Source organism: Platichthys flesus, chromosome 23, assembly GCF_949316205.1.
Source record: "Platichthys flesus chromosome 23, fPlaFle2.1, whole genome shotgun sequence".
NCBI classification, from domain to species: domain Eukaryota; kingdom Metazoa; phylum Chordata; class Actinopteri; order Pleuronectiformes; family Pleuronectidae; genus Platichthys; species Platichthys flesus.
The window spans coordinates 13087655-13112156 of NC_084967.1; the positions used below are offsets into that span (position 1 = coordinate 13087655).

Genomic DNA, 24502 nt, shown 5'->3' on the forward strand with positions numbered 1-24502 from the left:
AAATTAATAAGCCAAATTACAAGTAAAATAAATTTCACTCCAAGATGGTTTCTGTCATTTTAGGGAGTTCTTATCACGCTGATGTTTGTTGAAGTGTTCGGTGGAACCTTGGTACATCAACATCCTTCCCCCGATCGCAACCACACAGATTCCAAATGCCCAAGATGGCGGTGTTCATATCTGGGATACTTTGGCTTCATTTCTTTATAGTTTATTTACGGTCCATGGGGTTGGCTTGGTCAGAATCTCATCTGTTTGTGTGTTTGGTTGTTTAGTGTGTATATGCAGAACATTTGTCTGTGTGGTAGTGTTGTGTGTATTTCCACTGTTGTTTGTTTGTTATGCAAGAACTACTCGATTTGATGGATAAAATGTGCTAATGTGGATGTAGCCAAGTTTTACGGCAAATCATTTGAAGTGTCGGACTATTTCTTTCTGTGATATGTTTGCAATAAGAACTACACGATCATGTGTATGATTGCTCGGCCTTGGCAGAGGCTCAACTGGGTGCCATTATGCTTCTCTATGGGTTTGAATCAGTGAGTCATCCACATAACACTTGTGTTCATGGTCTACTGTTGATTAAGATATTGATTAAAGCAAAACGCTGGCTATAATATGTTTACAACATGAGTGCTCAGCGGTCGATTGCACATGCTGCACTGACGAGTGAGAGAAAAATAACATGAATCTGTGACCTTGTCTGTCCGTCCTCAGCCTTGTGTTGCACTGTGACAGATTGCCTAATGGCTATGGAGAATTGTTAACCGGGCCCAATGACCCACATCACCCAGCAAAACAATGTTTGTCCATCTGTCCCTGTGTCCTGCTGAGACAATACAACCTCTATATACATCCTGTGCATTCTTCCACCCTCTTACTTCACACTTGTTGCTTCTACAGCGATTTCAAATCCTGTTTATAGTGCGTCCGCGCCGCCGTGGGCGACGAAACAACAAAACACGCAAGTGACAAGTTTAACAGCGTCGATACCTCGACTGACTGCAATATGTTGTGCGTCATGAAGCATATGGTGGGCTTTTCTTGGCTGATCAATAATTGGTTAAGCATGCAAACTGAGCGCTATCATTAATGGGCTCTAAATGGAGATCTCAGCAACATATGAGTCAGTCTGGAGGAACAATGGAGTCACTTACAGGACAATAGGAGCCGCTCTGCTACAGTTCTTCAGTATTACTGCTTTGACGTAATAGGTGACGGCCAAATGTCAAAGCTGTGTCGCACTGATGCTCCTCCACTCCACATCGAGGGGAAAAATAAATAAATGGATTCTGCTGTCTTCTCCACGGGGAAACATTGCTCTCTAGGCACATTTGCATAGGCTTGCACGAGCTAGAACTAAGGCTCTATTTTCATTATATAGGTGCATGATCTGACGTGTATTCAGGGTGCGTCCAAAGTACATTTAGCTACTTTACAAGTGGAAGAAAAAGGTTTGCTGTGCCAGACACATGTTTTGAAAGGGGTTGTACTTAATCTATTAATAATGGGTGGGTTTTTTTAAGCATGCAATAAAGAATGACGTCTCCCTGTAAAAGTCTGGTGTTTGCATTTTGGCAGATTGATGTCAGAATGGGAAATGCCTCTAGTCTATAGAGACACATTTCTGTAAAATAAATAGTTTATCTTATCTGTTAAAATGTTGAAACGGTTTTATTAATAAGAATGTATTCCTCATGCCGTACGAAATATTAATGATATTTATTTGTTTCTCTTTCAGACTTTGTGACTATCCAGCCAGTCTTTCCACACCCGACCTTGTTTCGACCAGCCTGTCCTGACCCTGGATTTGATGTTTGAGGAGCTGACTGACCTGCAGGTTAGATAAGCTCCATTAATACCAGAGAAAGGGTTTTCTATCCAGTTTGAGTCTTTGATTCAAAGGAACAGTGTCCTGAAGCCTGAATTAGTTATTTCTGCTTGAATCTCCCATTTCTCTTCCTTTTCCAACCCCCCCGACCCTCCCTTCCTCACCCATCTTTTTTTCCCTTTCTTGTCTTGTTGTACTTACTGACACAAGAACTCCTCTCTTAAACAAAAACACAGGTTTAATTTGGTGGAGCTATTCTAGGCAGGGTTAAGACAACAGTGTCCAGGCCGGAGCCTCTGCTTATGATGACTCCCTCCCTCTCTGGGGGGGAGGGAAGCAAAGGGAGGAAAAACATTTGGACGTTCTCATAACGAAAAGTATGAAAGAAAGAATAACACAGACAACACAGTCTGGTCCATGTTTTTTTTTAAAAGAACATTTAAGGTTTTTATTAATCTCGGAAAATGCTATCCTCCAATGATATTATCAATCCTTGACTGTGACTGGTCGCTATTCTGCTGCCAAAGGACTTTTGAATTGAGACGGTCAATGGTTGTTTATGTTTATTGTTTATTTATCCTCACATGTCTGATACTGGTATCATTTATATTTCATGTATATTTTGAAAACCTTTATTTATTTGCAGTGTTTCAGTGCTAGGCCTTATCAGATCTAGCTGGACAGTGTGTTTATTTGAGGGGAGTCCTCGTGGAGAAACCAGGATCACGACGTTCTCAACAACAAGAAACCGCGAGCGCATGATTAGGCTGATATTATAATGAGGGTAAATTAGACTGAACATTGGAAGACTTTGCTTTAAAGCATTTATCCCTGTCTTGACCCAGTTTTTCAGGATATCAGGGCACTGGTTTTGTGAAAACTGTACAGAACCAAAAGTGTGGTGGATGCATTCAGCTCAGGACACGTGAACATGAGGAATCTGCTCTGACAGAAACGCACAAGGATTAAAGTTCATTTCCATTTTGAGCTGCTGCACAAATGTGTGTCTGACGCTTTTAGCCAACAAATTGATCACAGTCTGTGACCTTTGCCCTTTGCCCTTGTTAACCCGTTCCCCACCACCGCCGCTGCTGCCAGCAGACAGGCCCTGAGCAGATGGGATAGTTTGGAGGGGGAGGGTTTGTTTTTTCACAGCCGTGTTGTCACTCATGCTTTAGTTTTTTCTTCCTTCTCCTGCTTGTATTTAGTTTTAGTTTTTCTCTTTGTCACCCTCCTCCATGGATATATGCCCTGTGGATACACAATATTGATGTTTGGTCTGTTTACTGTAAATTAGATTAAGTGTTCGTCCACAAAACCCCAGGGCAAGTGGCGTAAATGTTGTCATCAGTTATCTGTCCAATTACCATAACCTACATCAAGATACACCAGAAGCTCTGCAGTGCCCCTGCATGCACAAACAACTACAATTACACACCTTTACTCACATCACACACCAACAGACACAGACACACACACCTACCCATCAGACCCTCTTACACACGATGCACGCTTGTTTTTCTGTTTCTGCTCCTGTACTGGGGTCAGTATTTTTCCTGTGAGGTCAGGGCACACCTACAAATGGGTTTCTTTCTTCTGACCATGCCACAAAAACAAGAGAACTATCAGAAATTCCTTTTAAAGGAAAGATAATCTTCAAACTTTATCAGATATATAACTTTTGCCTGAGAGACAAATAACGTGGCATCAAAACGGGGTCAGAGAGGATGCAGGATCCTTCTTCAGCTGAGGAAATGACGTGAACATTTGCGAAATTGAATTGGGTCAGAACGTTCTGCCATTGCCTTTCACATGTGAAGAACGCAGCAGGAAATTGTTCATTCACATTCACAACAACAAGAAAATGTCCAAACATTCCGGCGAGTGGTAGAGCGTGTGGAAATCACACGTTTGTGTTCACCGCACATCGACACCGGCGTCGTTCCTCATCGCCAAAAGATCTTGAATCTCGTGGTCGTTCCAGGTTGACATCTTCATGACACCTTGAAACTCCAGCAACACAGGCCTTTGCTTCAATCAGCCTCCCTTTCCTGTCGTTCACTATTCATGTGCATTCGCTTTTCTTTGTCATGGTCCAGAGGAAACGGAGAATCGATTTGGCCACAGACACAAACACAACATGGAAACCTCAGCTGTGTGTTTCCCATGCAATGTTGTGCAAAACAAAGAAAATCAGGGCAACTAGAAGAAAAATAGTATGTGGGTATATGCTGCCTCTCTGTGGCTTTTTGCAGGTACTACACCTCATGTTTTATCAGTCTTTGCTTCCTAGGTCAAAGTCCAATTCGGAATGCTTGAGCAAATAACCTGCTGAGAACCACCTCATTTGAAAACACAATAAATGTCAGTGAAGGTTCACTCATTTCACACATTAAAAAAGTGTGTTCTGTGAGCAACAGACTTTGTTTTATGGTTATATCTGCAGTATTTGTTTAATAAATATATATGTAAATAGTAAATACACTTTAAACACAGCAACTGAGACTGAATCAGATCCTGTATATGAGCTGATATGATGCACAATGTGAACAAAACATCTGATTTTTGTTACCTGAATCTAATACTAAATTAACAAATTGCTGTATTTGTTAGTTTGAGAAAAATAACATAAAGAAGTGACTTATATTTTGAAAGGGCGTTAAGACTGGAAAGCACTTTAAAAATACTTAAATGCTTTAGAAAAACCAGCATGAGGTGTTAGAAAAAAACACATAAGAAAACCTTCAGCGGCTGCAAATTAGCATCAGTAGCCCAGAGACTTCCTGCAGTACAGCAGGTTATTAGCAAAGGGTCAAAGGCCATGCAGTCTCCAGAAGCTACTTGTCAGTCCCATATAACCACTGGGATGCTAATGTCTCCTCCGAGCGGAGCAAACAGTAACCACTCTAAAAACAGCCGTCACCTCTGACCCCTCTTCCTAAAGTTGCCCCTCTTTCCCGCTATTGATCCTCCAGGTTCCCCTGACGTCGAGGGTAAGTGTGAGAAGTCTCTTCCAGATAAAGGCATTCGAGGAGTCTTAACTATGTCTCATCCAGAGTGTGTGTGTGAAAATTCACCGATACAGAGAGGGACGCTGAAATGGATCATTAAAGGCGTCTGTAGCCGGCGGCGCTCGGTGCATGCATTTCAGAGGTTGGCCCCGTTACTCCGGGATCCCTCTCAGTCCGCTCAGAGAAGCAGGTGTAGGGTCAAGAGGATAACTGACTGACAAATGCAAGAACTCTGCTCTGACACATAAGGAGGCCAAGCTCATGGCAGGTAAGCATCACTCATTGGTCAAACTCAATGAACGAACGTGTTGTATTATCTTTAGGCTGTGTTGTGATAATGTATTTTTAACCTATACACTTTGTTGATTTCCCTATTTTTACAGTGATACATGTAGAAACAATAACTCGTTCTTAGTATTATATATTTAGATTTCTAACCTTTTTTGCAGAAACAATTCTAGGAGCAGGTACCGCTAACATTGTTGAATAGATGTATCTTTCTTTTGTTTACAAAATTCTTACTATGAATTCTTAATTAGGAAAATAAAATCAAGGGGATTGTCAGATTTTCATGTGTTTACAAGTGTCAAAACCATTAAAAAAGGTTGAGCTTAAAAAACATTTCCATCTAGAAAGTGCTGCTCTTAATGAGTTTATTCTATCTCTGCTCTCTCTCTCTCTCTCTCTCTCTCTCTCTCTCTCTCTCTCTCTCTGTTCTGATGCTTTTCCACGTTTTTTTCCTCAGATAAAATGGAAGCACTCTTACTCCTGCTCATGTTCTTCACAGTACCTGGTTATTCATACGTTCTGCAGCCAAGTAAGTCGCACATCAGGCCTTTTTATCTGGTAATATTTCAATATAAGTGACTTTTATATCCCCAATAATGCCAATTCTACAATTAACAGGTCATATACACCTCCATGCTAATTATTTCATGAGCCTCTCAAAGAAAATGCTAATCTAGATGCTAAGATGAATCTAGCTGTTCTACTTATTTTACTTGTTTTACGTATTTTTGCATTAAATGCCGTCTTCTAAGGGATATTTTTGTTTTATGGGTTTGTAGAATCGACCATGACACAGATCGCTGGACTGGACAGAGACCACCAGTCTGAGTTGAGAGGTATTTTTACATCGGCAGAGGAGAGGGGAAATGGGGAACGGAGGAGTGAAGGAGCGAGTCCAGAGACGAACCCTGTGAGGACGCCTGTCAAGAGGGAAAGGCCTGTGGAGGAGAGAGGAGAAGATGAGCTGAAAATGGACAGAAATCAAGGATATGCAAAAGGAATCCAGGAGAGGCGGAATGCCCCAAAGTCAAACCCCAAAAACTGGTTACAAGTGAAAAGTCATAACACAGGGACACAAGAAGAAGAAACACATGATGACACAGATGTGAAATTTAAGCAAATGGAGAAGCTGAGACAAGAAATAGTGGATGAGGAGAGAAAAAGCAGGCTGGTTGCAGGGATTAGTGAATATTATGACAGAAGAGGAGACGCTCCTGAGGATGAAAAGATAGTGACAGCAGAGAAAGGAGGAAACGAGGAACGAGAAGAACTGGGGGAGGACGTTAAAAATGCAAAGAATAATGAATGGAAGGAAAGACAAAGGGAAGATCACATGCTAGTTCCTCTGTTAAGAACAGCCCCTGCACAAGTGGAATCAGTGTCTGCAGCAATTAACACTCTGACTCCAATTCCTCCTCGTCGTAATCATCACAATCTCTCTCCACTAGTTCCATTTACACCCACACTGGTTTCTCCACTCTCTTCTCTCCCTTCCACCCCTTACTCAGAAACTAGTCCCCAGTTCTTTCCTGCTGACGTCTTTATTCAGAATCCCTCGGTCTCAACTGTGGTCCCTGGCGTAGTGAGGTTTGTCTCGCCGGTTGAAGATCTCCTCTTTGAGGAGCAGAAAACTCCTGGATATCATCTCAAGCAGAATCAGGAAGTGAAGGCTGGTCCAAATGTAGAGGATGAAACGGACAAACATGTGTGGCCGGAACCTGCACAGAAGGAAGCACAAGAAATACACACTGTCGTTCAACCAGAGAGTGAAATTACCCCCGGTGTGCAAGAAGCGACACTGAAACCCAAAGAAGCAGAGTTTATAACCAGAGATCTAAGCACAAAGGAACCGGATCCTATAACAAAGTCAAATGAAAACATAGCCACAGCTGAACTGGTCAATTTTACACATAAACCAAACATGACACGGGCCACAGGCAAACCAGGATCAGATAAACTGATGGAAAATGACACCAAACTCGCAGTGAGGCAAAATAAATCGTCTCTTTCCAGACCACCAGTTGCCAAAACTTCAGCCAGACCACGTTTGGCAACTGCCAGGACACCTTCGACGAGGCCAACGAAAATCAACAGAACTAGCAAAAATAAGACGGTTAGAAAGTCCAAGGACAATAAAGGAAAAAAGGACAATAAGACCAATAAAACTCCATCTGAGAGGAAGAAGAAGGTCACAGCGCCAACACCCTTTCCTTACTTTTTAGATAACTACTGTCCACCTGAGTGTGCCTGCTATGGAAGGTAAGACGATAAGGATACTGATATCATTTACACTTATTGAAACTTGATCTATTAATCAAACTTAGTAACTGACATTGTTATGAATGAAGCAAAAGGCTACAAGTTTGACATTTTAGGAAATATGATTGTTTACATTCTTACAACACTACCACTCATGTATATACGGTAAATATGAAGCAACAGACAATGGCAGGCTGTTAGCTTAGCGCACAGCCTGCCATTGCCATGTCATATTCCATATATCACATACAGCCTTATGAAATGAATTGTCTGATTGACGTTAGAACAGTTTGGTAATCAATATGTGTAACCTCTGCCTCATATTGTTGTTGCAGAGTGGTTCAGTGCTCAGACAAAGGTGTGGACAAAGTTCCTTACGGCATTCCCTATAACGCCCGCTACGTCCTCCTCATGAATAACCACATCGACAGCATCCAGTTGGACCTGCTCAAAGAATACGTCTCGATGGAGTTCCTTGTGTTGAGCAACAATCGGCTCACGGACGGCGCCGTAGAAGGCGCCTTCGAGGGAATCCCAGCTCTGAAACGCCTCTATCTGGACAGGAACCTCCTAGAAAGCATTCCAACGGACCTTCCATTTTCTCTTGAGGAGCTCCGTCTGGACAATAACCATGTCGGGGTGATGTCTGAGGACGCCTGGGCCCGCTGCCCCGGCCTCTTGGTTCTGAGCCTCAGCAACAACAGCCTGGGGAACGGATCTGATTCTCCAGCTGACGCAGTGCTCTCTCCTCTGAGCAACCTGCGCACTCTGAACCTGAATCACAACCAGCTGACATTGGTCCCCATGGGTTTACCGCTGTCCATCAAGGAGCTGTATCTGAAAGGGAATGTCATTGAGCAGTTCCGGGCAGGAGCCTTCAATGGAATATCAGAGCTGGTGGTGTTGGATCTGAGTGCAAACAGATTGACAAACAAAGGTCTTCTCAGGGAGTCACTCCTCAACACAACTCACCTGGAAAGCCTCAACCTGGAAGGCAACCGACTCAAGCAGGTGCCACGTCACCTTCCCCGCTCACTCAAAACTCTGAATCTGGAGGGAAACCTCATATCTTCCATAAAGAAAGCCGCTTTCAGCACCGTGAAGAACCTGGAACACCTGGGCTTGGCTCGGAACAAGATCTTCAAAGTTGCAATAGGCGCTTTCAGGATGCTACCGGTCCTGCACCAGTTAGACCTGTGCCACAACACCTTGCGCCAGGTGCCCAGACAGCTGCCGCAGGGTTTGCACTCGGTCGCACTGACACACAACAAGATTCAGTCTGTGCCCCGTGACGCTTTCTGCTGGGGCAATAAAAGTCTGAGTCCCAGCAGGCTCGTACAAGTGCAGCTGGAACACAACTTAATTGACATGGGCAAGTTGGATGCACAGGCTTTCAGATGTTTACGTGGATTCCAGGTGGTGCACTTCTACTGAGCCACTGAGAGATGCAAGATACACAAGAGGATTATAAAAACACTTTCATTGACGCCCATACTTTTCAGCTTTATCCCTTTCATGTGCCAGAAACCAATGAAACTTACCAACGGGTTGAAAGAAATAAACATCTCTATATTTATTGTGTGTGAAATTCAATTTATTGTGCGTATTCCTCACTCTTTGACTGTTTTTTAAGTCATTAATTCTCCTCCCATTCTTTTTTACCAACATGTCTTAAAGATTAGAGTGGTCCTGTTGCATTCATTGACAAAATACTTGAAATTTGTATTAAATAGTTGATAAACACACTTCTCATATATATTTTTTTCTCTTTAATCTACCTCCGGTAATCTGTGAGCAAAAGATGCAGAAAGTGAATGTGATGTTAACAGAAATATCCACTAGATGGCAGTAATGTACAGGGAAATGGTCGTGAGGCCTCTGTCAAATGAGAACTTGAGTTTGACTCATTTCCAGTCAGCAGATATAAGGTTGTAGCAAATAAAAGACATATGCTTCAGGAAGTTTATCTTGTGGGTAAAAAGGTATATTTCAGGGTCACGCCAGCACCACGCACGCACACACAGACATACATTGATACACACTGGAAGAAATCATGAGAGTGTCAGAGAGATTGAGTGTTTATGGCGTTCTCTTCCATAAAACGTGACCGTATGTGATTTGACCACAAGCCTGGGAACAAATACGTGAGGGACAATTAGTGAAGATTCTTTTTTCACGAGAGTAAAGAAGCGGAAAAAAAGTAAAGGAGGAGAAAAAGCCTTCGCCCACGTGGAGGTGCTCAGCACTTTTCTCTTTTTCCCTCATTCCTTTAGTCTAATAAGTTCACTCAGCGACGTGGCACTGCACCCATACGGCCTGGGAAAGAAGAGCAGGAGGAGGGGGACGAGAGGGAGTGCCAGGAGGAGGGAAGGAGGGGGGAGAGAGAGAGAGAGAGAGAGAGGAGGGAGGGGGTGTGAAAAGAAGAAGGGAGAGTAAATGGAGGGAGGGAGGGAGGGAGGGAGGGCTCGAAGGATGGATCCAGGCTCCACTGGCTCGCTGCGTGTCCAGAAGGGAAGAGCCTCGTCTGGGCAAGGGAGCTCACCAGCACTTCCCTATGGTCCAGCAGGACCCTGACCCCGTATCACAACACCACATGTCTACCTGGATCCCCGGGAATCACTCCTCCCTTCTTTTTTGTCTCCTTTTTTCTTCCTCTCCCTCTTTCTTTCTTGCACTCTATCCCCTTAAAGTTGGACCGTGCATACGTGCATACCTTCAGTATGCGAGTACCTGTGTGCACACTTGTTTCCACAGGAGTCTGGAGCCTGTGTGCGTGGAACTCGCATTTATAATGATCATGTGAACTGCTCCCTTGACAGACTCTGAAATTGTGCGCTCATTTAAGTCGTCTGGCAGATGGTAGAATTCACTTGTACTCCTCTGAATCCTGTGCTGGATACAGTCTGATACTGAGGCTTATCAGGGAGGGATTAGTCGTAGTAGTTTAAGTTCTTGTTTACTTGTTTATCCTCTCTCAGGAACGCTCATTTTAGGTTGTATCTCACTAGTCGGCTGTTTGAATAAATAGAGGCCGTGAATTTTATGTCCAAAATAGGAAATCTTTGTCTTTTACTATGTATTTTCACTCAGACATAACTTTGAATCCAGTGTGAACAGATAGTGTCTTGGAAAGAGGTGACACAACTCTAGCACTTATCTCTTCAGTAATTAATCCTGTCAGATTTACAATGTCTTCACACAAAAGCCTTTCAGTCTTCTCACACTTTCCAAACTAACATTTAAAATATATATCTTTTGTGACCATTAAACACTTTACTCATAAACTCAGAGTTTTAGATGCAAATATAAAAATCAGAGCTCTTCTTGTGATTCACGTCTCTTACCGGAATCTGACCACACAAAAAGAGCAACTAGGAAGACGAAAAAACGAACAGAGGGAACAGGATATTAAACCACACCCTGCTTGTGAGCCAGGCAGACGAACAGACACACATCAGAGTTGTGGTACTATTCAGCTGTTGTTCCAATCCTCATATTTATGAATCTTGCAGGCTCCCTTCCAGTGATGCATCTGGAGCTGGAAAAAAAAACTCTATTAAGTTGCTGACCTGTATTGGCAGCTTGTAAACGCAAATGCCGCAATTTTGAGCAAATTTTAAGTAGAATATTAAAAGTTTCATGAGCTGCAGCAAGAATTTTATAGATAGCATTTAGGTTGTGTTACAGCGATGGTTGTAAATGACAGCGTGTAATTTGTGGTTGTTATTTTTCACATTGATAACTGAATGCAGCTGCAAGAAACACACACACACACATGTAGATTTGCCCTATTTCTCTCAAACACACACACACAATCGGTTTCTCTCACTGTACTGTACCATGAAAACCTCCCTTTTACTGCTTTCCCTAAATCCATCCCAAACCCAAAACCCACCCATCTCAGCTAACTTAACCTTTAAACCTCAAGCCAAAGCAAACCCAGAATTTAACGGTAACCTTAGGACCAAACTCATAAGTTAGGATCGACCACAGTGACCTAACCCGCCTATGAAACTCTAACTTAATCTCACAGGGATATAAAGGGTACGTGCAAAGGGTTAAACGGCCCCGAGAGAGGAGCAGAGTGCTATTGCTTGAGTGAGAGGGAGGTGGCGCTTGAGTTGAGCGGAGAGACGGGGGTGACACTGCGGAGGGAGGGGAGAATGAGAGGGAGGAGGGGATAGAGAGAGAAACCATGGGAGCCAGAGGGACCTCTAGACACACACACATACACACACTCTCACTCACACACATGCATACAGCCCATCATCTGCTCCTGGTCTGGACACACACATACACAGGAGCATACAGATCAGTCTTTTGCAGCAGGGTCACGCACATGTGCAGAGAGAAAAGCTGTGCATTGTCAAATTGTCATGTTTTTCATACACAAAGCTTCTCACTCACTTTTTAAAGACGACTTCTGCTGCAGCCGTCTCCCCTGCTCACACAAACATTCATGTGCACACATATGCACGCTGTTATACCGAGGCTCCACCAGGGGGCCTGTGAGGGATCTTCTTATGCACAGATATGGCAAAACAGAGAGGCAGAGTCTCTTTAGCTTTAGTTACAGTCTTGAAAAAAACTTAGTTATATAAAGATAAAAAAATCCACTTAACATAACAGTTGGTGCGGTTAAAAGAGATTTGCACGGACGCTCATCAGGTGGGTATTGGAAGAAAGCAAAGACTGAGTAGTGTGCAGCACATGAGACTCTACAGACGTCTCATTTTAACTAATGCAGATTTCAGAGGTCCACTGTTCTCTGGACATTCTCCTGAAAATAAGGTTATATGTGAGAATGCAATGGCAATCCAGGTTTTTTTCAGGAAAGCAGGAAAATGTCCAAAGAATTCTCAGTGAGCGAGTGGGCGTGTTCATCACATTTCTAACACATGACAGATGTAAAACTAAATAAAAAAGAAAGAGAATACAAATATCTGAGAATGAAAAAGGGGTGGATATGTACTAGATGTCAACTTGGAAAGACAATGAGATTCGAGAGCATTTAGCAAGAAGGGGTGACTCCAGTGTTGATGCTGTGAACATGTTCTCCACCCCTCGTCTGAATGTTTTGGACATTTTCACATTGTTGTTTCTGATCCAAACAACTGCTGCGTTCTTCATATGGGAATTTTCTGGAAAATTTCCCAGAGTTCATGTTTGTAAGCGGCTTCAGATTCCTCTACTAAAAGAGCTTGAAGTACCTTTCACAGTAGTTACCATTTCCAACAACAAATAACTTTGTTTATTCAATCAAAAATACCCTACTGATGGAATAAATGCAAGGTTATTGGGAGTAAGTAATTACATAATTGTGATATTAAGTTCAAACTTGTTTGCATTGAGGCTCTTAAACACACAGCATTTAAATGAGCCAAGTCAGGGATACTAGTTGGACGTGTCCCAGGTTCCACCTCAGACCAGGCTAAATCCTGCGAGCCAGTTCCATTTTCATAAAATTAAACTGCCAACTCTTGGCTGCCAAGTATTAAATGTGATGGTTGTTTACCATTAAGTCAATATCTGTTTTTTTCAACATATTTTCCTGCCGCTGGTCGTTTGTTTCAGACTGTTTGCTCAGGGACTCCTGCAAATAGCAATTACTGTAGGTGCCTGGAGCCAACCTCAGGTCTTTGTTCTCCCTCGTCAGGGTGAGGCTATTACATGAATATGACTCTGTTATAATTCCGCAGCATTACAGATTTACATGTTTTGATTACCGGTTCAGACAAAGAGAAACACTGTGCCTCCGGCATAATGCTTTGCCTCCTTCAGACGGACAGTTTGTGGAGTTATTTATTGGACAGACAATGTCCAAAGGTTAAACACACCTATCAAAGGGCTTCTGGTCAGGTGTGTGCCACAGGGATGCATTTTAGTCCCTGTGATGTTTAGCAGTAATGGTCTCTCCCATGCCGGATTTATGGTTAATACATTTTTAAATTCAATCTATCTGAATTTATGGGGACCCCTCTGCAATATTCAGTGGTCATTTTTCACTCAGCTTCCATTTCACCAACAGTTATTTATTCATGCACATAATTTTTCCCAGATATTTGCTGCTGCTTCACTAAAACCACACCACAGCTGATTCAGGATGGGACTGTTTCTGTTGGTCCATCTCTTAAAAATGCACCTGAATGCAGTTCCATCAACTCCTGTTCTGTTTTGATAATTTCATCTCCTCTCCAACCAAAGGTTAGTCTTTCCTGTTGACGTCCTGAAAATTCCTGTCTTTATACTGGGCAGGCCAGTGACAGTAAGAAAAACTGAACCCCTTAGGCCTTCAGGTGTCCTCCTTGAACATGAATAAAAACAAACAAGTCAAAACCACTGACGGCCTTTAATGCATTCCACTCATGGCTTGTAACACATTTTACAGACTTCATTAATGGACCAACTTTTTAGTAACTCCTTTCGAGAAGAGCTTTGTGTTTTTAATGATTTATAACTACATCAGAATCTCCGGTGGCACGTTTTGTTTCTGAAAAGAATTAGGTGGTTTGTCCTCCACCATCTGTCTGCCCCAGGCACAGGACACTCACACTATAAACCACCGTAGGATGCACTTCCCCAGTTTTTCTCCGCTTCCTGTGTTGACTATTAACACGGAACCACACTTAATCAGAGTCTAGACAGGTTAGCATGAGGAAAACTGGGTCACTAATAACAAAACCCTATTCAAAGGGCCTGAAATAGAGGAGAAAAAAGAGACAGACAGTGAAAGTAACACGCTGAGCAATTAAAATTAATAATGAAGGTTTTTTGGTTTTGCATTTCCCCGGAGGATGACAACTGGAACACAGGGTTTTCCGTGCTAAGCAGCAGACGTTACCTAACCAATCATTTCCCCTGCTGCCTTTTTTTTTTTTTTACTAGTGTCTGTTCTGAATGTCAATGAGCAGACAAAACCAGCTGGGTCATTAAAGAGGATGTAAGAAAAGAGCTGGTGAGAACTAACATTTGCAGCAGCAACACATAACATGACCCAAATACATTAAAATACAGTAGCCAACTATAATGGCCCTATGCAGAGCACATATCGCAAAGGCCCAAAAGTCCCCTAGAAGTTAATCAAGCTGAACACAATTTCAGTTGTATAAATATATACATTTTTCCATTAGTATCAATGAATTATTCCCAGGTAAAGAGCTTAATATTTCAAATAAATAGCTTGCAATATTATAGAAAGTGAAAAACAGAATCCTGGATCTCCCTTTTTGTTCTGATCAGTACATGTCCCATCTTTCCACCAAGTTTTATGAAAATCCCTTGGAAGGTTTTTAGCACAATCTTGCTAACAAACCAACTAACTAGTTGATCAACCATCATACAAACCAACCAACAAACATACCAACTAAACAACCAGCCTACTAATTAATCAATCAACCAACTAACCAACCACAATGGTATTGATGGTGATAACACATCACCTGATACCACCGATTATTTCCCGTCATCACCCAGCACTCAAACATCCAACACAGAGTTTGGCTCCACTTCCCGCTGCTCCTCTAATTTGACAGCCATAAAACAAATTAGTAGCACCGGCCCTAACACGGCAAAGGAAGGAAGTCGAAAGGGAAAGTTCAGAAGCTGTGGCGCAGGTGCTTTGCTGACAGGGAGGCAAGTCCAAACACAATGAGATACCGTTGAGCTTTGGAAAGCTGTGCACTCTGGGAGTTTGTCCAAAAGATTGTCAAGGCTAATTTCTTTACCTTCAACAACGAGAGACACATTTCTCACTTTAAGAAAAACCCAACTGAAGAACTAGATAATCTGGATGTTAATGTAACTGTAACATTAGTTGGTTGGCTTATGATGCTTATAAGTTTATCACCCATAAAAGATTTGAAAGTCAAAACAGTGACTTGAGGAAACGATCTAATCTGTAAGAGAAGATCAAGGGTACTTTGTTCATGTTATTAGATTCAGCCTCTCAACCATGCTATGAGCTCTGTAATGCTTCACTTTGCCACATTAGATATATTATGTTGTATTTTGGTTATAAAACAGCATGTTATTAAAGGTGACTTCCTCCAGTTTAGCTGTGTTTATCTCATATCACTGTTTTACGACTGACAATTACACTGATTGCTCACACTCACCCAGTGTCATGGCGATTTGAACACGTTTCAAGGATTCACTGCTCCTGCTGCATCAGCAGAGTGTGGAGCAACATTTGGCAACCACATGGTAAACTTAACTTTTCAACTCTTCAAGGTGAAACGCCTCCAGGAAGGAGGAGCGCGGAGACAGAAAACAGATGTGTCAAAGTGGTGATAGCGATCATAGACGCAAAGCCAGAGCATCGAGTGATACCACACTGAAGTGGGTGTCCACGCTGAGGAGTCATCTTCATCTGGATTGCAATTTCCTTCATCAAAAAGCAAACATTCAGTTTGGTTTCTTACAAATCAAGGTTTTCTCCTTAGTATGAGTCTCTTCTAATAGTATAGTTACTTGTTGGTCTGCATAGTTAGACCGGCCTGATGTTTTTGCCCAGTATTATACAACTTTGACCTGGTGCCAAACACAGCAGTTGTGCAACAGTCTGTGTTATTTAACTAATCTCATCCACTTTTTACTTCTTGTCTCTTGTAAAAGTTGCTAAAAACAAAAGAGGAATGTAGAAGGATGATGGGAAATCACCTCATTGAGCGACCTGGACATTTTCCATCCCACTCTGTGGATCATTGTGTTTTTTTGACCGTGACTAAGGTCCTTACATTTCTCCCGCTTACTGAGAATGTTTTTCTCTATTCACATATGTGTATTTTACATAATTTCAATAATCTCAAGCATAAGTTGAGGGATAAAGAATCACACCACTGTGGTGAAGGGGTCCTGATCATTTAGCGTCTTACAATCGCAGCATCTGAATCTGATTTCGATCAAACCTCTTATCGCACATTTTCTAATTTCCTTGACTTTTAATCAAAACCCTGTGGATCTCAGCTCCACTGCCATCCATTACCTCATTGATTTAAAAATGGTTGAATGAGAAACATCTCATCTGTTAACAAGTGCATGTGCAAAAGCAGATTTGTTTCATTGCAAGTGTTTCACAGCCTCGTGGAGAAAGTCTAAACACCTGCATCTGGCACCTGATGTTCCTCCTCCCCAGGTCACGGATACAGACATCTTTTAAGGTGGAAACATTGTGACCACAGCTCTGTTCTCCTGTGGTCATCTTTCCCATCAGTTGCAAACATTAGACAGGACCGATCGTGCAAAGCCACGTAAACTTGGATATGAAAATGTGAAGTATGTGGAAAGAATGGGGGCAGACTCGAGAGTAAACGCAGACTGATCCAAGAGCAACTGAATGATCCTCCTGCCTGCTGGTCTCTCAAGAACTAAAATATCATGCAGACGGCTCTGGATGAGAAACGTTGGAACCAATAAGTAGAACGTTAGAGTTAGTCATTGGCTCCTGACCCTCTGATTTCCTGCCATAGATGCTGGCTGCTACACCACCAGTGAGTTGGACCGAAAAGGCCAGTACAAGAATATTTAATTTCATCTTACACTGGAATACACATGGAATGTTTAAAGAGTTTGGAGCGGTCCGGGGCGTTTTGGAGAGCACCATGAGAACGCTGGAGAAAAGTCGGACCACAACTCATCCGTTCCATGCAAAGCTGGTCTGCCATTGACCACAGATAAATTAGCGAGAGTCAGGGAGAGAACAGTTGTGGCCAACACCTAATTGGCTCCACCAACACTGCTGTCTGCTGATCCTTTTCCCCCTCCTGTTCTGCCTTGTCCTGCTACTCCCTTCCCTCCAAAAACTGCCTCAATTTCTCCTTTGCAACAGAAAAATCGGTGCAGCATCCATCACTGTTTTGAAGCTGGCCTCAACATGTGTCTTGCACATTACAAGCACTCGAAAGCACTTTCCATCGTCTGGTGAGTGCTCCCCAGTGTCGCTGTGCAAACTAGCCCTACCACCTGAAATGCAATCGCGTGGAATATCCAGAGTTCCCAGCAATCCCATTTCTACCTCCTGTGAGTTGTGGAATTCATGGATGCATGTGTTGCAGTAAATGAGATATGGCCTCATACTTGCGCTATGATGTCACTGAGGAATTGGGAGTGAAGAGTTAGCGTGCCCTTTACAATAAAAACAGGAGCATGAAGAATTCTTTCTGTCGTTGACACAATAAGCCATACAATATTTATTTTACTACATTCAGGTAGCAAAAACGAAAAGAGAATCCTTCCCCAAAGTCACATAATGTTCTGTAACAAACCTGCAGGTTCCTACCACACACTCTGGAGAAATAAACTTAAAAGCTAAAAAGAGAAGTTGGCCTGCTTCTCCCCTGGCACGCAAAATGATAAATGAGGATGGAACAAGAGGATATTTCCCGGGAAACAAACAGTGCCTCCTGTCTGTCTCCGTGTCAGTCTGGCTGGAAAACAGGTCTCCTAAATATACAAAGGAAGTGTTTTGTCTGGTGAGGAGACTTATCTGGCACTCTCCGTTCAATTAGGATCAATGCCGGCTCTTGAGATTCAGTTCTTCCAAACTCGGCGGTGAAGACAGGCGGTTGACCTATTAACCAAAAGTCCTGACACATGCCGCCCCTGCCAGGACAGGGTGTAGACGGGACACTTTGGAGGCATAAGGACGATGTAGGCCAGATTCCACATCGAAGTTGCTTTTCTTCTTTTACGGGCTTGTCTGAACAAGAGCCGCCTATTGAGACCACCTTTAACAGCAGTATTCTCTGTAGTTCATGGCATCCACTGATTTTATTTATCCCTGTAAATGTTTGAAAAAAAAGCAGGAGTCAAACATTGCACTTGATGAATAGGTTAAGACCGTCCATGTTGGTGTGTAATGGTTCAAGTTGTATGGTGAGAAATTTTCCAAGAGAACTGCAAAAATTTTTGCCAAAAAAACGAGTCAGCAATAAAAATGAATGGGAGTGTAGTGGTGTGCTTGCAATAACCGTGCAGGAACACTCACAAAACCAAAGTCAATTTTCCCATTGAAAGCAAAAGGTTAAGGCCATATAAACTGAAGACATGCATAAAAGTTAAAACTGCTGATTCTGAATCTACCTGGAGAAAGAACAGGGTGGAAAAAAACAAGGATCCAAAACCTGATGTGATGTGAACCAGCTAAAACTTATTGCTGTTGACCTACTTCCACCATGTCTCTCTTACTCTGTCATCAAGTCTATTCACTGTGAAGGAGGTTGAGAGGAACAGAACAGTTTGAGCAGAATTATATCTAAGAACAGTTTGACATACCTTCTGTAAACCAAACATGAAGCTAGCCTGCAGCCAGTTAGCTGAGCTTAGCCAGGTTTGGAAGTGACTTAACATGGAAGTTATGACGAGGGCAAATCAACATTGTTGACTTGGGGGAACTAATGATTTAAATTTTCCATTCATATCATAATCCTATAATGATATTTATATTCCACTTCTCTGTTTACAGCCATTAATTTGTTCCTACAAACAATATTTTTTCCTCCATCAGCCTCCTGCTGTGTTCGGATTGTAAAAAGATGGCAGCTGCACATGTTGCTGTCGTCGTGTTGGCAGCTTGTTTATAATCCGTCCGTTGCTCTCCGCTGGGCAGTTAACTTTCCTTTAATGCAATTCGATGTTTGTGATTTGCTGAAATATGTTTAAATTATTCTTTAATAACCAACTGACAGGGCCTCTTTATCAGAACATCTGCCCCGGCCACACAGGACATTATCTCCTCTGGAATGATGTGTTAAATGTTGCCTAATACAGCTCTTATTGCGATGTCAACAGCTGTTTATCCAATTATTTGGCAGTTGTGTTTCTGCCAAAGTCAAAGAGCGTCCAAATGGACACTAGCTCATGATATTGCAATTTCCTATTCAGTGTTATTAGCAGATGGATGTTAAATGAGAATGAGAGTGAGAAAAAAATTAAATGGGAAGAGAGAGTGCCTTTATGCACTCTCTCTTCCCATTTAACAGTCTTTACATACTCTCATTCCCTCTTTCCTTAATATCGAAACCACATTAGTGTCCATATACACTCTTTGACTCACTGGGACAGACGTGGTAATCAGACACAATCCAGCCCTTGTTAGGGAGGATTGTCTCCGACACGCCGAGCTGACGATGCCACGGCAGCGTTTGGCTCGTGATGTCTTTGCCATTCAGCTGCTTTCTGCTTTCCTGGCGAGCCAAATGGCGCCCGAGAGCTTTGGATCACCTGGAGAAGACATCACCCGGTTTACAGCCTCTCTGATCGCCTCCACTAAAGCTGTTAAATTCTCACCATATTCAAGGTTAAAAGCCCGGTGAAGTGGAGTGAATACAGAAAACATTCATAGAGAAAAACATACAGAGTTGACCTTTTTTTAGGGTGGAAGGCATACATTTGATTTTTGCTTTACAAAACACTCCTGAGGATAAATAAATATAACTTATTTCTTCTGCAAATTGCATGTCAGAGTTTCTTCTTTTTTTGATAACCCTGACCCGAGCCAAGCTTTGCATAATAAATGCCATTGAAGAATTTACAGCATCAACAGTCCTTTGACTCACATTATTTCTTTGCACAACTCTCACACGATCGACCTTGAACTGAAAACTGCCGGGTTTATAAAATATCGTTGGTGGTGCAGAGAGTCCGGATGCTTCATTTCGAACTTGATGAATTATTAGATTAAACCAAGACTTTTAGGGAAAGCTCCTATTTGTTGTGTTACAAAGAAAGTTGTCAAAAGTTCAGGGGTTGACAGAATTCACATGATTTCATTCTGTTTATTTTACCCTCTCCCCCCCATGGGTTTTTTTAACCATAGGGGATTTTTTCCAGCCCAATATTTCAGCAGGTCCAAAAGCATTGCCGTCTTTATTTGTTATCAGTCGTGAGTGTTTATGAATTTCCGTCCTCCTTAAAGTGCTGACGTGGTTCTTTCCTTGTTTACTGGATATGATCCGTCCAGATGCAATAATCTGACCTGCTGCTGAAATTCAATTTTTTTGTCTGAAACTTTGCTGGCAGCTTGGACGATGACCATTTAAAAAGTTGAAAAAACAAATGCACACTTGAGTCCTGCATTAATTAACAGCTTTTAATAACAGAGTGCTTTAATGTCAGAGATAAAGGAATGTGGGAAACCACCTCCTCATAAACAGCTTGATATTAGACACTCTGATGGTTTGATTTACACAGAAAGCACAGCTACAAAACATGCATGTCATGTTTGGTAATACAAGAGGAGCAGAATCAAACTTTACCCCAGCCTGCTTGATATCAAACAAGGCTGTTTCCTTACAGCCTCCTCACAAACCATAAGTATTGCTTGACCCATGTTTGGAGTCGTGGGAGTTAATTTGGGTCCTGCAAGCACAAGTCAGTGTTTCCACCACAAAGATCTTTATCACCAGAGTTGTTTCCCCTCATGAATATCCAATGTAAAACTTTTCCAAAGGCTTAGAAGCCTATAGATTTTCCACCCTGGGGTGATGTAAATAATGATCCATCAGTTAAGCTTTCTGTGGAGACAGAGTGTAATATTTGGCAGAGTAAAGCGTTTTGGCCTCATCAGCATCTGTAATAGCACCACAGTGTTAACTTTGCAATTCGTTTCCATGACACACACATTTATAAGTTGGAAGGAAAATGTAGATATATAGATCTTAAAGCTCTTTTCATTGAAAAGCTCGGAAGCCAATGTATCGTTCTTCTCTGTTTAAGCGCAAACAGCTCTGGGAGGCTACGGCCTCGCTTTGTTGGCAGACGAGAGAACTGCTTGGCTGCTCACCTCAGCCCAGTAAAACAGAAACAGACCGGAGTGGAAAAAGGAAAGAAGAGTGCCCACCGAAAAACATGTCCAAACCAATGCAGGAGTATAATGAAGTCAATCAAAAAGACCCAGTTTGAATGTGCAGCAACTTCTGGCCCCGGACGGTGACCTCTCCACTGCAGAAATGCAAACACGAGTAATAAGGAAAAAATACTGCACCCCTCCAGTGTGAAAGGATTATTGGATTTAAGGATTATTTGGCAAAAACAGATTGTTCTCCAAATTTTTTACAGGTTCATCACATGAAAAGAGAATCTGGCAGCTCAGATGATGAGGGAAATAAAACAGCTTTTGGTCACAAGTTTGGTTGAGGTTACAGTTAGTTAGTTAACCTCATGAGTTTGGCTTCCACACCGGCACTTTCACAATATCTTAAGCTGCTCTACGACATGCAAAGATGTCCAGACATTTGCCTAAAACTTTAGCTGCGACCGTGCATTCAAACTGCTGCATTTCTCCACAGTAACTGACAGGATTGCAAAGCTGAGCTCCCTCGTAACTTGACTTTTGACATTTTCCAGCATTTCCTGCACATGTTAGATGCCATGTGCGCTCATGTTCATCACAGCTATTCGGGCAGTGCTGACTCAGATTTCCAGTAACTGTCCCCAGACAAAGCTGCATATTGAAAACGGCTTTCAAAAAAATCCAGAAAATTAAAATAAATGAAATAATCTGTGAAACAGATTATTTCATCTCATTTTCAAGCGGATGAAAATGAGATGAAATAATCTGTTTCACTTGAAGTGAAAACGTGCCTTCACTACTGTGCACGTACTGAACTGTGAAAGTGCAGACTGCATGATTCCAGGGCCACGTTTTTACAGGAAGGTTGCCTGCAAAAAAAAAAAATAATCTCTTATTACAAAGGGTCTTTTGTTTCAAATAAAACCATTGTTTCTAATATAATTACAGTAATTATGATGAAAGAATTTGAATTTCATCGAAAAGTCTTTTCCAACTACCGACACATCCCATCACATAAAAGGTAAAACAAACATTTCTGAGGTTTTATTCATGAATGGAAATCATCCAGCTAGATTCCCGATATCAAATTAATACGATTAGGTTGATTGCTTGATGCGAGAGAAGAATGCATTCCATTCAGGTTGTGAGGAGAAGACTTGGTGTGTGAATCAGAGTTTAAGCCCTGAGGCTTATTCACTCAAATTTTAAAGGCAAAGCTTTAAACTGGTTCAAGAGCAGATCCACCAGAGTTCTGAGGTGGTTAAAATCCATTTGTTTGCAAGGTCCTCTTATCAGCGATTCCACTTTGTAGACTAAATATTACATTTCACATTGTAAACTGCTCCTCTTCTCCATAAGCCTAATCCTATTTCCGCACTTTAAAACCATGCAATCACATTAAATCAGCTCTCTAATGCTATAATATTCAGGTGCCAGGCAGCTGTGTTTGACTGGGTATTTATAATGAGACTCGCTGAATGATTCCATTATGCGAGGCTCTGCACGGAAGACACTGCCGCCTTAGGACTGGGCATTAACACACATTTTTCATTGTTGTCGGTAACTCGTTACGCCACAGACTGCCTTTGTAAATGCTCGATCTCTAATCACGCAGATCCTTCCCTTCTTCTTAAAAACCATCCAATCCCAATTAATCAAGGTTTTAATGCTACAGCGCTCACCCACCAGGCAGCTGTGTTTGCAAACTCCACCGTTTCCCTCTCGCTTATTACAGGGCGCCATGTAAACTTGGCCAGTCGTGAAGTGTTTCCTCTTTTTACTTCGCCATGGAGGCAGAAAGTCCCGCTGGCCTTGAATGGCCACGTTTAGAGCAAAACAGCACTTGAGCGTTTCCGTCACCCCCTTTTATTTTTCTCCCGAGAGCCGTGTGTGGCCGAGGCAGAACAGCGAATGAGTTGCCTCCCTTAAAAAGGCCCTCGTGACAATTCAGTGTTCTCATCATCCGCTTTCTCTCACATTCACTGGAGCTCATTTGGAGTAAAATTCTAAACGTGGCATCGGTCAGATCAGCGTTAAAGCTGCAGATTCACCAAATAATATGTTTTACTACAGCATCTATTCATCCAGTGGGAGTTCAGCCTCCCCAGGCTGAATCTGATCCTAATGGTGAAGTATTTGATGATACATGGTTGTAAATGGGAACAACAGGACCTTCAGTGCTTTGAGTCCCTAGTTAAAGTTTTCACTAGGCCACCAATGGCAGAGTTACTGGTTTTTATTTCGCTATAATGGTCTATCAGAGTGGCAGTACGGTGCTCATCTCACCCCAAACATGAAAAATACCATTAAAGCTGGCCAAGCTCTGTGTGTGTGATTGTGTGATTGTGTGAGTGTGTGAGTGTGTGAGTGTGTGAGTGTGTGAGTGTGTGAGTGTGAGTGTGTGTGTGTGTGTTGTGTGTGTGTGCGGCCCCTCATAACTTAAAGAAAGTGTGTAAACAGTGAACCAAACTGACTGGATTCCTCCAGAGCGATTATCATATGAATACGTATCAACACACAGTCTCACATTGATTAGTCCAAACAAGGTCATTTCCCACAGTACCACTGGCCCAGAACCTGATTGTCGGCCTGTCACTGCCGTCTCTGGTGCCTTTGCTCTTCGTTTGTGTGTGTGTGTGTGTGTGTGTGTGTGTGTGTGTTTATGTAGAGGGTCTGTTTTGTCCATCACGGCTGAGATACCCCAGTCACAGACGGGAACGACAGGGCTCCTTCGCCTCTCTGCTGCCAAATCGCTTTAGGGTCTGGGATTGAGATTTGTGTGGACGGTCCTGCTCCCGGGCTTCCGTTGGTTTGTCCCTGGGACTGACAAGCAAACATGAGACTAACAAAAACATCTCTACAGAGGAATGTGGATGTGTACTACAAAAGATTTATATTGTGAAATATTCAAGAATGAGAACAATGAAAAAACAAACCATGCTATATGCTAACTTTGTGGCATCTTTGAGAAAAATAGCAAACTTGGTGAGTGGGGTCTCCATCATGCACCATCTGGCTTTACAACTTAACATCACATCCCCCTCCGCTGGTAAACTCAGGCCACATCAAGGCCTCTCTTGCACTGACTGTAAATGAAACATCATTTTTAGCTCGTTATGGCGAAGGAGAGTTAGCTGTCTCGCCGACCGCAAACGATTCTCGGCACATGAGAACATGACAAGGATTTTTCTCTGCGGCGTTGGTGACTCTGCGGGTTTGCATGTTACAGGGGAGCTAGTGTGTTTTTTTGACGTGAACACCACTTCACAAGCATCTGATATGATCTTAAGAACAACACATGTAAGAGTAACCTTCCCTTCACCC

At 42.4% G+C, this 24502-nt stretch overlaps 2 protein-coding genes across 3 annotated transcripts in view; both read left to right on the plus strand.

The window, feature by feature from the left end:
- The first annotated feature begins 1743 nt into the window (after positions 1-1743).
- dcn (decorin) overlaps positions 1744-24502 on the plus strand; it is a 42476-nt gene continuing 19717 nt past the window's right edge. Inside the window, exon 1 of the mRNA XM_062382971.1 lies at positions 1744-1840. The gene's annotated coding sequence lies outside the window, so the exon portion shown is untranslated. The remainder of the gene's footprint in view (positions 1841-24502) is intronic.
- On the plus strand, positions 1758-8965 carry wu:fc23c09. Of its 2 annotated transcripts, XM_062382956.1 has the most exons (6): positions 1758-1840; positions 4807-4824; positions 4888-5110; positions 5588-5659; positions 5910-7389; positions 7725-8965. In XM_062382956.1, the coding sequence occupies exons 3-6, from the start codon at positions 5104-5106 to the stop codon at positions 8821-8823; spliced, it is 2658 nt and encodes an 885-aa protein (XP_062238940.1). In that variant the 5' UTR covers positions 1758-1840; positions 4807-4824; positions 4888-5103; the 3' UTR covers positions 8824-8965. The 2 variants fall into 2 exon arrangements, with proteins under 2 accessions (XP_062238940.1, XP_062238941.1); XM_062382957.1 differs by having other exon boundaries at positions 4807-5110.

Coding starts and splice junctions, on each gene's coding strand:
- wu:fc23c09 (XM_062382957.1), top strand. Junction 5,660..5,909: donor TTCATACGTTCTGCAGCCAA/GTAAGTCGCACA, acceptor ATGGGTTTGTAG/AATCGACCATGACACAGATC. Junction 7,390..7,724: donor GAGTGTGCCTGCTATGGAAG/GTAAGACGATAA, acceptor TTGTTGTTGCAG/AGTGGTTCAGTGCTCAGACA.